The sequence below is a fragment of the Harpia harpyja genome, chromosome 20 (genome assembly GCF_026419915.1).
Source record: "Harpia harpyja isolate bHarHar1 chromosome 20, bHarHar1 primary haplotype, whole genome shotgun sequence".
Taxonomy (NCBI): Eukaryota; Metazoa; Chordata; class Aves; order Accipitriformes; family Accipitridae; genus Harpia; species Harpia harpyja.
This window is the reverse complement of record NC_068959.1, coordinates 4707186-4722215: the sequence shown is the minus strand read 5'-3', so window position 1 is coordinate 4722215 and position 15030 is coordinate 4707186. Positions and strand designations below refer to the sequence as shown.

The 15030-nt window shown below is 40.4% G+C and overlaps 1 protein-coding gene across 2 annotated transcripts in view; it reads left to right on the top strand.

The window, feature by feature from the left end:
- TRPC7 (transient receptor potential cation channel subfamily C member 7) overlaps nt 1–15030 on the top strand; it is an 80418-nt gene that overhangs the window by 20173 nt on the left and 45215 nt on the right. For both annotated transcript variants that reach the window (XM_052772126.1, XM_052772125.1), the window contains exon 3: nt 11201–11383. In XM_052772126.1, coding sequence (XP_052628086.1) covers nt 11201–11383 — 183 coding nt within the window. The remainder of the gene's footprint in view (nt 1–11200; nt 11384–15030) is intronic.

Here is a 15030-nt window from a genome sequence, read left to right as displayed (position 1 = left end):
TACCACAACCTTTCCCAACGATCTGGGCTATCCCACAGAAATTTACCTTTGTCTCTCCAGTCTCTAAGCAATAAAGGGGAGACAAACTCCTCCGTGCCGCCTCTCGCTGTTCTGCTGGCTGCCCAGCCCAGGTGCCAGAGGACTTTCTGTTTGTGCAGGCAGTTGGATTCTGCTGCGGCAGAGCCGAACAGCCCAGGACTGCGCTCAGCCATGGCCCTCGCTGCCGCTCCGGAGAGGAGCAGCTCGCCTTTCTCTGCCAGGTTTGCCGCCAGCTGCTAGTAGCACTGTGATAAATAGAGGGAATGATTTGGCCAGTTGCCTGTGTTTAGTTAACAGTGACAGAGTGTTTTCCTTTCTTACCCACTGAGCGTGCAAGACAAAATGAGTCCTGGTATCCAAAACCGGTGCACCTACCCGATGGTAATGCAGAGAGGGCTCCTGCCACTTGCAGCTGGCCGTTTTGAAAGGAAAGGCATGTTGGTCCTTTCCATCCTAGTCACTGGATCCTCTGCAATGAGTACAGAGCTTGTATGACTTTGAGCTTGCCCTTACTAGCACACTCACCATTTGTCTCAGAGAGTTTTCTCAGAGCACTTACCGATATAAAATTACATAGTAATACAATTACCCTTCCTCCTCCCCTCAGCAAAAAATGATACGAAGATGGGTATACTCTAGAGCGCCAAAGACGAAGACATTTTTCAGAAAGACAAAATCAAATTATTGGTGAGGGAAGCAGACGGAAGGTGATGATATCACTATTGCAATATCAGTCCAATATGATATTGATAAGCTTTGTGTTTAATTAGTAACCTCAAATGCCCGAGCATTCAGCTAAAAACCAGCACTGGTTTTTAGGGAATAGTTAGGACCTGGGCAGTTTATTATGAGCAAGATGACTGGTTTCCAAAGACTGCCGCTCATTATTCTCTTTGGGCAAGGATATCTACTGGAACTACAAATGAGCATAATTAGGACTATTACTCTGAATAGAATAATAATACTAGATCAGCAGATGGGAGAACGGAGTCAGGTACGTTTATCCAAGGCACTGTAGGGAATTAATATTGTATTAATGAATGTAAACGAAGTAACATATTCTGAGGATCTCAAGTCCAACATTAAAGAGGATGCAGATGGGAAGTGATTTGGTTTATCTTTCATTGTGTTGTTAATTGTTGTTATTGTAGATAATTATAATGAACTCATCCTCACTGCGTCTAGGCAGACTATCCACTGGATTGTGGATAAACAGGAATGGTATACAAACAATTTTACATTGCCACAAAATGGTGCTAGGTACTTTAGTGTCTATGGGTTTTTGGCATTTACATGATCAAAAATGGCAATGTCCTGGAATATAACTTGTTGCAGGGAACTTTACACCAGTGCAGCGTGGAAATTGCTCATTGCCAAGTGTGTCATTTCATTGTCACTAGCCAACCCCCAGGACTGGGACTCATTTCAGAACAAAGAAATGTAATTACACACTTTTTATATTCGTATTTCTGTTGAAGATAGTGCTGCAGCATCACTTCTAAGTGCTCTTCTTAGAGCGAGGATGATGTCCATACGGTCAAGAGTGCTCTGTGCCAGGACTCTGCAGCTGGGATCATATTTTTCCAAAGTGCTCGGTTGCTGCTTTGGTGCTGCGGGGACCAGAATTTCATCCACTCTGATGCTTGTGACTAGTTTTCCAAGGAGCTGTTGTTGCTGGACATTGGGAAATGTGGTAGTCGTCTGTCTGAGATCTGGAAGACATATAGTTATTTTAGTTCTTGATGTAAGCTGCATCATGGCTCTCAGTTAAGCCAGCGTTCACTTGCAGGCTGGATTTAGAAGCAGTCTTTCTCCTGATATGGAGATGCAGTTTGTAGCCAAAATTCCCATGAGAAATGGGACTCGCAGCACCTTTGAACATACAAGTGTGTTCTTTAAGCAAGCTGAAAGTGCCAAATTTAGCTCAGCTTAGGGGATTGACGTAGCTGTGTTAAGCAAATAATTGCTTTAAATTTAAATCCATTATTTTCTGCCTTTTTTTCCCATCTGGTTTTCAGGAAACATAGGGGTTTCAAGCAGCTGAGCTGAAAAGAGCCACACAATTGAAGGAGAGCAGCTAATGCATTTAGTGCAAGGAAACTATCTATTCAGTCTCAAATTGTATAGGAAATGTGGATCTTCCCCAGTGGTGCTTGTAACAGACAGATCAGGAATGTAATAAACATGGGAAAATGCCAGAGATGAGAAGTATGGATGGCATGTGAAATGAGGAGCTTGGCCCAGAGGTAACTTTCATGCTTTGATACATCTATCACATCAGAGCGGCAGATTTGCTGCCCGTCGTCTTGTGTGTAAGTGTGTGCTCTGTTGAAAATAGAATAAGTGGCAAGAAAAAGAAGTTAACCCCAACACTGCATTGGACTCCTGCCCTTGTGAAATGTGTCTTGTGGTAAAAGAGGAATTCTTCTGCATGATGATAAAAGTAAGGTTGAGATAAATGTTCCTCTAATGCAAGAGGCATTTGCATTTTTAAAAATAAGAAAAGCCATTTCTCAGTGTCATGTTCCCACACAAGGAGCAAGCAAATATTTGAAAATAATGGAGAGAGATTTGGAATCTTGCACTATACCATCATGAGCTTGATTTTACTGCTGACATTAACAGATCCTAAAGTCTTCTTCACCAAGAGAATTAGCAGAGTATTATTTTGAGATGTGTAGTTTGTATTTAATAAAGAGAAGCTGTTGACAGGACACAGGGAGACAGACCCTCTCCTTCACTGAACGTGTGTTTTCCCCACATTTTGCATGCCAAAATATTTAGGTAACACCTCTGTATAGCCTGTCCTGTTTCTGTGACATCCAGGGACTTGATAATTTATCTTCTGAAAACAGGTGTTTCAGCATAAACATTCAAATGAGCTTAGGAAAATCTGCAAGAAGGTAAAAAACCACCTTTTAATTAGCTGAGGAATCAAAAGCATGTGGCTTATTTGTGACATGGGTTTGAAAGCCAGCTGAGATGATGTGAAAGAGAAGTACATCAAGCATCAAATGCCATCTTATGCTGAAAAGCTGCTATGCCAACCTTGAGAATTTAAATACTCTAATTTAAAAAAAATTATTGTCAACCAACATAATTTCTGTTCTAAGTGTATTTAAATATCTTCAGAGACTTGGAATAGGGTTTTAGTTCTACGCTGAATAGCACTGATGTTTCTGCACACATGCATGCTACGGAGATGCTCAGTAATGGTACTTGTCAGGAAGAAGGTGACATTGTGGGAAAGGAGTAGAGGAGATGGAGGTGTTCTTATGGCAACTTCTTAAATGCATATTTAAAAAAAAAGACTGTACTTTGTTCAGGGTGAGAACTTTAAATAAGTCAAGTGATTCACTAATTTCAGTGTAGAGAGAGTTCACAGGTACAAGAAATTTATTTTAAGTTTCAAATAGAAAAAAATCAATATAAGTAATAAAAAAAGTTGAGAGTGGACTGATCCTGCAATTACTTATGCTAAGGAATCTAAAACTTTGGCTGAAGAGTCAAGAATTGTGTTCAGTCTCAGTCCTTAGCTTCCTTCTAGAATTATGTGAATGGATTCCTGGCTTTACTTCCCCAAATAATCCATCCATTAATTTTAGATTAAAAAAGAAAAAAATACATTTTAAAGAATTGTTTCAAGGGGATATCAAAGTGAAGTATTTTGCATTTTCCAATGTTTTTATTGACGGAAAGAGCTTGCAAAATTTATTCGTTGGTTTTGGTTCCACAGAAGCTGTGTTTATGACAAAACCAAACAATTTCCCAGAAGCAGTTATCAGTAGAGTTGGTAGATACATAACAGCTAGAGCACAAAAGAGTAGAACCAAAACAAAGAGATGCAAACCTATCCTTTCTGCTGCTTTTGGCAGTTCCCACTTTAAAGCTCTTGGAACGTTATTGTTGAAGGTTACACATATGCCTGGGCCTGTGAAGGATGCTGTAAAAGCACAGTAACAAATTTTAAGGGATTTTTTTAACTCTGCCACAGAAACCATTAACACCACCTTGGCTATCAAATCCTTAAGGATTTGATATATCTACCAGTCAATAGGTATAAGGTGAAATCCAAAGTCAGTGGTTTGATTGATTTCTTACTGCTCTAGCCCTTGTTGAAGGGGTATGCTCTCTCAGAGATCAGCTTCTGGGGTGCATATGAAGAGGTGAATTGCAGCTAGAAAGCCTAACTCATTGAGGAGAAAAAAGAGGCACCAAAAAAAATTTCTTATGGTAAATCAGTCAATGCAGCTGCCATTGAAATCTTTGCAATGATGCAAGGAATGTTATTTTCATGGCTCATTGGAAGCCACACAATTTTTGTCCTCAGTCAAAGCATACTTGTTTTCCGGACTTCTTTGGCCAAAAATAATGTCAACACAGACAGCACTGTCTGCTTTGTCCTTGGGCTCTTTTATTGGACACATCTCTTGGTGTCCCCTGACACTCCCTCACAGGATTTAAAGTCACCCTTTGCCAGGAGGCACTGCCCCGCTGCTCCACCATGCTGCAGCCTGGCACTCTGCAGTGAGCAAACACTTGCCATGTTTCTCTTGGCTCCATTTAGAAAGGTCCGAATTGCTTGGAAAGCAACAGACACGCACTTTTGAAATGTCAAACTCTTGTATTTGAACAGATTGCTTATTATATTATGCTCACCGGAGGTGAAGAAGTCAAGGTCTGGATCATTGGGAAAACGAACCAGTGGCATCTGTTGCTACCTCCAGACATAATTCACAACATGCACCTGAGTAGTGAAGTGTTTTAAATGAGAACTTGGATTTATTTTCAGAGCCATGCCCACTGAATATAACACACTACACCCAAAGCTCCAAAAAATCACTGATGAGCTGCCACTTGAGAAACAAGAGAACACAAATCAACTTGATGTTGTGCTTTCTGGAATATTAACTGTACAGCCTTGGCATAGTCTATGCATGTAGGCACTTAGTCTGGAAACAATAGAAATGCACTCGGCTGTAGTCAAACGTGTCAGAAGTTACGCACGCAGTCGCCAGAGCTCTTTGGAAGGGATGCTCAGGGCACTTCAGAAGATAACATGGTTACAGGAGCAGGATCAGTGCAGGGCCCTTTCTTAGTCTTGCCTCTCATCACCTTCCCTCCCACAGGCCTTGTGCTTTTTTCATTCCTAAACATATGGCCAGTCACAGACTGTAAATACCCAGAAGGAAATTTGTCCAACAGCTTCTAGACTGGCTTGTGCATATTTCATGTGATATCTAATTGGTAAATATTTATAAGCATTTTGTATATTTGACATGATGGTCTATTTAAAAACTTCGTTTCAAAACTAGCATGTAATATTAGTGGCTTTCTGCTGCCCTCCTTTCTCTCACCTTTGTTTTCTATCTATGAGCATTTTTATTTGGGGGAGTTTTCTGTTCCTGCTTACAGAATTACTTCTCCATTTTATTTCTGCTGCTTCTTCTCACAGTGCTAATCTAAGCAATGCAATATTTGTCCCCGTGATATATGTGTACGTGTGATGTAGATCAAATACAAAGAGCCAAGAGCTTCAAGGAAACAGAAAGACAGGCTCTGTGCAATGTGCCTACAGCTTTCATTTGCACAGCAAATTTAATGCTACCCAGAAATGCCAGATTTACTGCCGAGTACACAGCTCCTGCATTGCTCACAGACAGGAGGTTGGATTCAGCAGATTTGTGCCGTGCAGTTAATCTGCGAACACACTGAGAGCACGCAGAGGCTTTCTGGTGCGATGATAGCCCCAGTCACAGATGCTGGGCGTTCATGTCCATTGGTTCCAGAAATCTTGGATTTGTATGGAAGCCCTCAAATTCCAGTGAAGCAGACTTATAAGAGACAATATGGACAGAGCCCTAGAGAAATGGTGACTCTAGTATATAGCCATCATCCTGTGTCTCCTCCCCTTTTTCTCCTTTTATTTGGAAAAAAAAAGTATATTGATAAGCAGCATTAGGTTGCTTTTTTTCCTAGAAAAAGGTCTGTAGATTAAATCATTCTGGGCCAGATATATGGTTACATATTCAAAGGGAAATTCATCTGTGATACTAGTTTTTCTGATCAGAAGTCTGACCCTGAAGCTTTAGTATAGGCTAACAAAACAATTAGTTGTATACAGGATAGCAGTAAAAACTGTGAAACTTGGAATTATCTCTGCTTAGAATATCTATTGATGGGTTGTGGTTCCTGTACTGCTCTTTAAGGGTGTTATTTGGAAGCAATTATTAGATTGAATTTAATTAAAGGTCCTAAATGGTAACATACGGAGTGATTTTCATTAATAGTGCACCTGTACAGGTTGTTCTGTATTTGTGTGCCATGCACCATCCTGCGGGTCTGTGGCCCCATTTCAAGTAACAGCTGTGCAGTGATTAATCTACAATGATTACAACAAAAAAACCCTGCAGGTCGATTGACAAACTCATCCCACTTCAAAATTCCTGAAGCCCGAAAGAAGATTACTTCAGTGCTTCACTGAAACACATGCTTGCAAACATTTCATCAGCATCAGCAGGACTGAAACATTAACTCAAGTGTGTTCCTCAATCTGGGACTGGGAAGGTAGTTTTTAATTGCATATAAAGTGGTTTGATCCTCTTAGTTTCTGAACCATTGTCCACACTCCAGTTTCTGGTGAAAACTCATCTGCACTGAGAGGTTCAGCAAATCTCAGACCTGCTCACTGTATGTTGCAGCATCGAGGCCAGACGTTTCTAAGTGCCATCCAAAATGCACCTGCAATGCTGGCATTTCAGAGGTAGGCTCCCATGGAGGAAGCTCCTTTTCAGTGCTTGACTGTGATTGCTTTTTAAGCAGGGGTTGTTGGTTTTTTTTTCAGTAACTGGTCAAGACAGGTTGCTGGTTTTACTTTTTCTCGTCACTAAACTTTTTACTCAGACTGCCTGCCTCTGACCTGAAACAGCTCTTTTCTGAAGAAATCTGGGTGGTTTTGAACAGATGTGGAGACACGACAGAGTTCATTTAGAACATAATCAACAGATAATAATAGGGTATTCAGAGAAATTGCAGTGAATGACAAGTACCATCAGCCTTTTCAAAACAGCAAAATTAGACATTTTTAACTCCACATGCACAACAGTGTTAGAAGAAGCAGGAAATGACTAATTTGGAATCCTTTTATTATGTTCTAGTTTTTAAAAAATGATATTGTAACATTCTCAAGCATTATCCTGATACTTCTCTGCTCGCTGTCTCTATAGGAAATAAAATACTGTTCCATGTGTTATTTGAAGCAGACTGGCTCTCTTGTGTACTTAGTTGTATCCTTCATCTTCCTCCCTGAGGCCTGACAGCACTCAGCTTGTCAGGATGAGGCCCCAGTATCCCTCACGTATGATTTGCGGTTTTCATTACTGTAAAGATCCTTCTGTTTTATGAAACCTGTAATCCTCAGACTTCTATAACGTGGTAGCTAATCGGAGTACTCGGGAAGGTTTGGGTTATTGTTGTTGCCTGTGTCTGTTTTCACAAGGCTGCCGAGAGGACCGAGCTGGATTTCGTGTCTCCAGCCGTGAGTTCCTTGCTGCGGTGGGAAGGAGGACCTCCGCTTGCAGGCCACTGCCTGCCCAGGCTTGCAACCAGAATAGTTCAACCCAGAAACGTATTTAGACTGGGAGGGCCATGAAATACTTGGTTTGGGGGTCAAACCCAGCTGGCAGAGGCTGTGGTGGAGCGGGGGCTGGCCCTTTGCGCCCCAAGGCCCAGTGGCCGTCTGCCCCTCTGCCTCCTGGCAAAGTCACCAGGAGTCCTCAGGGCTCTGATCGTCAAAAACCTTGGTGTAACAAAAAGTAACTGGAAATGCGTCCTGGTTCTCCTTCACCTCTGCCTCCAGACTCTTCCACCCCTCGCTAACCCTTGCCCTGGGGCTGCAGCCTTCTGTCCTGTGAAAAAGCGAGCCCCACCACTGCCAGGGCACTCCTTTGTGCAGGGGATGCAGGATCTCAGATACTTCCAAATGTGTGAAATACAGGCAATTTATACAGCACTGGCACACCCACCAATATAGCTTGTGTGCTGCTTGTAAATCTTCTTGGCTTCCCTGAGTTTTTTTTAGCATGCGTCATGGCTTGCAATTCAGTGTTTTATATGCAGGTAGGTCATTTGTGCTTGCGTCATCAAAGCTACACTATGCAAGCCAGGGTCAGGAGAAGCTTGGCTGTCAGTCTCCTGCTAATCTCAGTCTTTAGTAAAGATACAGCCAATAACCTGTGCTTGCAAAGAGAAAGACACTGACATGAGGAGAGTCGCTGCGTTCGCTGTGTTCTCACCATCAGACTGAACAGGATTGTCTATGCTGACTGTGAGCATTAAGGAAGCCACAACAAAGATGACAAATGCTTTTGTAAAAGGGATCGTCAGAAGACACAGCAGGTTCAGTGATCATTGAGGCTTGTCTTAACATGTGAGCAGAGCCTCATGAGAGCAGTAAGCTGCTCTCCTGCCTGGCTGCAGATTGGCTGGAAGGCACTTTTATTTTATTTTATTTTATTTTATTTTATTTTATTTTATTTTATTTTATTCTTTATACAGCCTGTATCTTGGGTAGATTGTGTTGCTGCTTGTGTCTACTTAAAAATTGGAGTAAATAATTCTGAACAGAAAAATCATTCATAGTCCCTGCAAATGTACAGAACAAGCAAAAACATTAGGCTTGGAGATGTGAATAAAGTTGGGTCTTGATGGAGTTTGCCAGCTGGGAGCCTGCCATTTACAGTTGCTTTAGAAGCACTTTCCTAGTTGTTAACTAAACTGCTTTCCTTAAAGAAAGCAGAAGAGGAAAAATAATCTGATCTAATACATACTAGTTGTTCAGATGATGTGGAAATGATGAGAATTACCTGATATGTACTGGCTAACAGATAAGCTTGTGAACTTTGTAAAGGGTACATAGAGAATGGTATTAAAGCTTAGCAGAGTTCTCACCCTTGTATTTTTTAAACCTGCTGGGCTAATTATGTGTCTCCATTACCTGTGGCAGCTAGGTATTTCATTCCCAGCCTACCTCTGTTTTCAGATCTATCTATATTTGCTGTCCTTCACAATTCCTGTAGTTACTTCCAGGCTGATATTTTTGTTTGGACATCTATTCTCTCAGTGAACAGGCAAGCTTTCTACTTATTTAAATTCATCTTGGTATGGTGAAGATTAAAGCACAAAATTGATTAGTGAGGAGCGCTTTGAATCCATAAAATACAATCTTTTTTTCATTTACATTTCAGACCTTACTTTACCCTATATTTCATCACATTCACTCTACAAACCCTATCTCCACTAAATACCTAGGTACTAGATTTAGATGCAAATGTACAATCATTTTCTGCCTGAACCTTGAGGACATCTTAAATCATAATGCACTAAATTGGCATATTTATAGAAGTCTTGGTGCCCCAGTTTCTGCAGTGGGACATGCACCTGCTCTACCAGAGATAAACATCTGCTTGTTATTATGTCTCCTTTTAATGAAGATTTGAAGTTCCTGCTGATCTCCATTTATGAACACTCCAATTAGAACATGCGGTCTGATTACAGCACTCAAGGAGGAAAAGGGAAACCCAGATTTCAACCTTTTTGATAGATAAGAGGATGTAAATGTACAAGTTCCGCCTTGCAGAAGGTGTCACCACTAAAACACAGGCTATCCCTCAGCTCCTCAGCCCCTTCTCCTAAACACCTATCAGAAATGGCATCTTCCCTGTTTCTGGGAGAATGGTCTAATCCCAGCTCCGAAAGGCTTTCTGGTTCCCTGTGACTATTGAATTTTTCTGTGCTGAGTGAAACAGCTCTTCATAGCCTTCAGCACACAGGACAGCATAGTAAGCAAAGTTGGGACACACACATTAGAAGCAACCTCAAACCTATCACACAGTCATCAAACCAACTTATTTAAAAAATATTAAGTATCAAGAGCATCTCAATTCTGAAGGGGAAAAACTGTCCAAAGAAATTTAGCCACCTCTAATAACATCATATTTTAGACAGCACTGTTCTGCTTAATTAATGAATGTTTGCCTAACAAGGAAGGCTAATACGTTGCTATGTGTAAATGTTAGAATTAATAATTTAGAAAATATAGGAGTACAAAGCCAGGTTACTTTCATCATTTCATCAAATCCAGGTTTAACTATCTTCTTTTTTTGGCTGCTGGCTTAATTAGATAAGCTGCTGAATTTAATTAACTCATCAAACCTAATTTGAAAAGATCTCTCAAGTCAGTAAGAGCTTGTCTTATGCTTATTATTTCTATTTGTTACATCGAGTCGTTAATATCACCATTTTGTTAGGATATTAATGGTAGCCTTAATTGTGTTCTAATTTACTGCATTTACACAGATGGTGGCATTTTCCTAATTTTTTAAGTGTCAGCATGTGAAAATCAATCACAATTTAATTTAAGGCAGTGAAACTGCTCTTCTAGCCCTTTGTCAAGACAGCTACATACTATCTCTTTTCCCATAAGTGTAATTTAGGTTTGCAAGGTGAAATTATTTCATAGGAAATCATGTTGAGTTTCTAAAGTCCCATTTGCTGGAGAAGTGTTATGACAAAAATGATCCTCTGGATGCTCTTTTGGGACTGCTTAACCAAATTGGTAGGTAATAAATTTGAAACTGAAATTGATATTACAACTATATAATTCATTTGAACACATCTGTATGTGATGGTCCAGTTTGTTGTGCCAGCCTGAAACTCCTTGAAAGTTACTAAAGAAAGAATTATTAGCAAAGAAACTAAATTGTAAAATTTGCTGTAAATTCTGAGCCATTAGCAGGATCTTTGTTTGGCCATCTTTTCACGTTCCTAGATGATATGCCACCCAGAGAAGAGAGATCCAGCGATTGCTTAAAAACAAAATTTCCCTATAAATTATTTACTTCTTGTTCTGTAAAGCGTGCTCCATTGTAATGTAAACTATGTTGCTGATAGAAACATTGCTAATTAAGTCTGGAGGAGTTCATGTATATCTGTGAAAAACTAGCTACACCCTGGGTGAAATCAAGTGCTTTCTTACTATTCCAGTCAGTAGTTTTGCAGAAGTAACCTTGCTTACAATTGCGCTCTCTTGCTTTTTTTGTTTGTTCGAGGCATGCTTTCATGTGTGCAATTAAATAATTCATTTTTCTCTGTTTTCCTTTAGAACGACTATAGAAAGCTATCTATGCAATGCAAGGACTTTGTTGTGGGGGTGCTGGACCTGTGCAGAGACACTGAAGAAGTTGAGGCTATTCTGAACGGAGATGTGAACATACATTTGTGCCCCGAGCACCACCGGCCAAGTCTGAGCAGGATTAAGCTTGCTATTAAATACGAGGTCAAAAAGGTAAGCTATTTCTTTGCGTCCCTGGTGATTATGTCTTCACATCTAAATTATGCTGCCTTGATGTCACCTGAAAAATAATGAATGTAAGATAGATTTCTGTGGGACCAGGACTATCCCTAGAATTTTAGCGTTTTATGGCTTGATTTGCATTTTCTCACATACTTTAATACGGAGAAGGTTATTTGCAAGGGGCATATTACAGCAGGTATGGCATTTATTTTAAAATGATGGACACGGATGTATAGACAGCCCAAGGGACTGCCCACAGAGCACAGTGCTTCTTGTGCAGATCATGACTATGAGTCTCTGAAGACTTCAGCAGGGACCAAAAGTTGTTACTGTAACACACTGAAGGTCTTCCTTCCTTCACTGTGATTTACATGAAGGTAAGGGATGAACCTAGCAGATGCTGTGGCATCTTTGGCCACAAATTATAAAAGAAGATAATTTAGTCCAGATCCTCACCGTTCCCAAACCATCCGTCTTTCCTTCAGACTACATCTACTGCTTTGACTGAGGAAATAGCTGGTCCCTGCAGCCTGATTGAAGTCAGCAGACCGTCTCCTATCTCACTTGTCTGCTCTCAAATGCTCCCTGACCACTTAACTCTGATCCACATCTCCTGTTAGTCTCCAAAGCCACTTGCAACCATGAAAAATGTTTCTTTTTCTGTAATGTTACAGAAAAAACATATACAAAAAGCAGCAATTTTGTCATTGTCAAGACCCTTTACTACAGTCTGATGAAAAGTGGAATCTAAATTAAAAAAAAAAAAGAAGTTTTCTAATTTTTATTCAGAACTAGATCAAAACCTCAAAAATAAATTTCTGATTAACTTGGAATTTTGATTTTTTTGAAAGCATGTGAAAGTAGATAAACATTAATAAAAAGTGATAGATTCCCAGCTTCTACTCTCCTAAAGCTCCACATCCATATTCTAAGAGTTCAGATTTCCCCAAATCTACAAAACAGAAGGAAGATGTATATTTTAAGGAAAAACATGAAGACTGAATGACTTTTAGAAGTATTTTAAACAAACATCCAGCTTTACGGAAGTCTGTTGTGTGAATAGAAAATTTGATTCTGGCAAATCCTAGGCCTGGGTGGTCCCAATTAATTGCTCCTACAATATGCATTGATGGAAACTGGGCTCCTGCTACGGGACTCAAAGAGCGTTCCAATTTTTCAAGCTAACATCTGCTCTCTCTTTCCCCTCCCAAACCCACCACCTGCTTCAGTTTGCCTCTTGACTGTACTGCTGTGCTGGCTAGAGAAGGTCTTTTCCTGTTATGAAAGCCATTAATTAAAGAGAATCTTAAAACTCTTATTTGAAACGAATTGCTTTCATGCAGGAGCAAGTAGTATGAAGCCAAATATTTCCTCCTAGGATGTTGTGTCTCTGCATCGTTCCATCACCAAAACTGAGCGTAACATCTCAGTTCACTCTTAGATGCCTTTCAGCAAGTGGGGTCAAGTTTAGTTATTGAAGCTGTTGCTTTGATAACAGGAGGCCAAACTTGCTCTGGTGCTCTTTCAGAAAATGAACTCGTCTGAAAGACACTGATAGCACCTCATCAAAGAACAGACCCCAGTGACCTATGCTCTGAGAATTATCATGAAGTTGGTCGGAACCTCAAGCCTTTTCAATGTATGAAGTCTTTTCCACTATTTTGCTTCTTTATTCTTCTAAATATTTGCATCACCCTTTAGATACCAAGACCATTAGCCAGACCTCAATTGCTGTTAGTTATTGTGCTGCTTTGAGCACATTCATCCTAGCTTAGCTGGTTTCAGAGCAACACGGCCTCCATTTCTTACATTGTATACTTGTGCACCTTTTTGTAATGCATGAACACTGACCTAAAGCATCTGTGGTAGGTCATATACAGTTGATCTTGTTATGTATAAATATCTTCTTATGGCCAGGAAAGCTGAGTGTCCCTTCTGGATCACAGCAACTTATTGTACACTGATAATAACTGTTAAACTGATTACAGAACATAAACATAAGCATTCATCAACCTCACGCTGGCTCTCGGGTTAGCACTTTTCAGAATATTCTTTTAAGCAGGCAGTATATATCTATGTTTAAGATGAGCATTTAACTGCTAACTCGAAAGTAAGATAGTTCCATTTGTGGGAGGCAGAGACATACTCAGATAAATGGCTTTGGTTATTGGCAGTGGCTTATGATAATAGACTGATATTTATCACACTTGCTGAACAAAGAGATTGTGTTATGGTAACACAGGAATGATTTCCTTAAGAGGCAATACATTTCAGGTACAAGGTTTTTATCCAGCTGAGAGATATTTAGGCTTATATATACAAACCCTGTGCTTTGAAATCTGTTTTCATTTCAAGAGAATCCTATAATAGAGAGGGGTGAGATGGAGGGTGAATTATTGTACATGTTTAATAAATCAATTCTTGGACAGATTCTGTAAATTTCAAGTCACTTTTTCAAAGCTAATGCAATGACTCATAGGCGTAAGTGAGATCACATGTGGCCCTCCAAGTGTGAAAGGCAGAGCGAGGCAGGCGCACCCACAGCACCCAAACCCCCATCGCTTGGTCTGACAGTGCTCCCTGCCCAGGCCAAGTCTGGGTGCTGAGACGTGGGTGGCTGTAACTCACCCAGAAACAGTCCCAGGGACGTGGAGACCTTTCCAGTTCTTTAACTGCACTCTGGGACTGGAATGACACAGAAATAGTTGTGTTTGCCATTTTTTTTTTTTGTCCTGGAAGTTTAGTTGGCAGGGTAGGACTAATGAAGGGGCTACAGCGGTGCCTGCCACCCCTGCTCCCCACCTCTACCATTAGCGTCAACATTCAGATGGTCAGTTTTGCATTCTCCAGCTCAGCAAGCTCTAGATGAACCAGGGAAATAAAGATGTTCTTATTTAAATGAGTATAGAGCTCCTAAAGTGTTTTAAATTTGTTCTTTCCCATGAACAGCAAGAAGAATCTTAGACAAGACAACTTTAAGGACTTCAGAATGGTCTGAGAAAATAAAATAAAAGAGGAGTTAGTTGTTACGGGGGTTTTTTTCATTAAGTTAGTATCCAGACTAAATAATTGCATTCACATCTGAAATTTTAAGAAATATTTGATGTTTAAAAAAAAATCTCTTTCTACCATTAGCTGCTTAATTCACATTTCCATATTAGTACTCTAAGTGTCTACAGTAGGCTTTCTTTGATGAAAATTTGCAGAGAACAATTTATATTGAAAATTATTATTTAATATCGATGATTTTACTTTTACGGCTGCTGATGCAGTCTGCATTTTATCACATTTTTATTTCCAGAGTCTGGGAAAGATGTCGAGGGCTCCCATCCTCAGGCAGGAGAGCAATTGCATCTGTAGGGTTTCATCAGGCATTTGCACAAACTCAAAAAATCTTCCTTGTTCTTTTAAATTTCCCTGTTACTTCATCGTCCTCACACACAGCAATCGCCACAGCCACAGTGTCTAAGAATGGTATTTTTCTTTAATAATAGCAGCTGGTCTACAAGCTTCTCCCACCCCCTGCCCAGCTCCCAGCCCTCATGGAGTTGTCTTCCCCCTCAAAGGCCAACGGCCACGGAGGTCAGGAGGAGGCAGAGAGAGCAGGATTTTGAAACCGAGAGCCATCACATTGCATT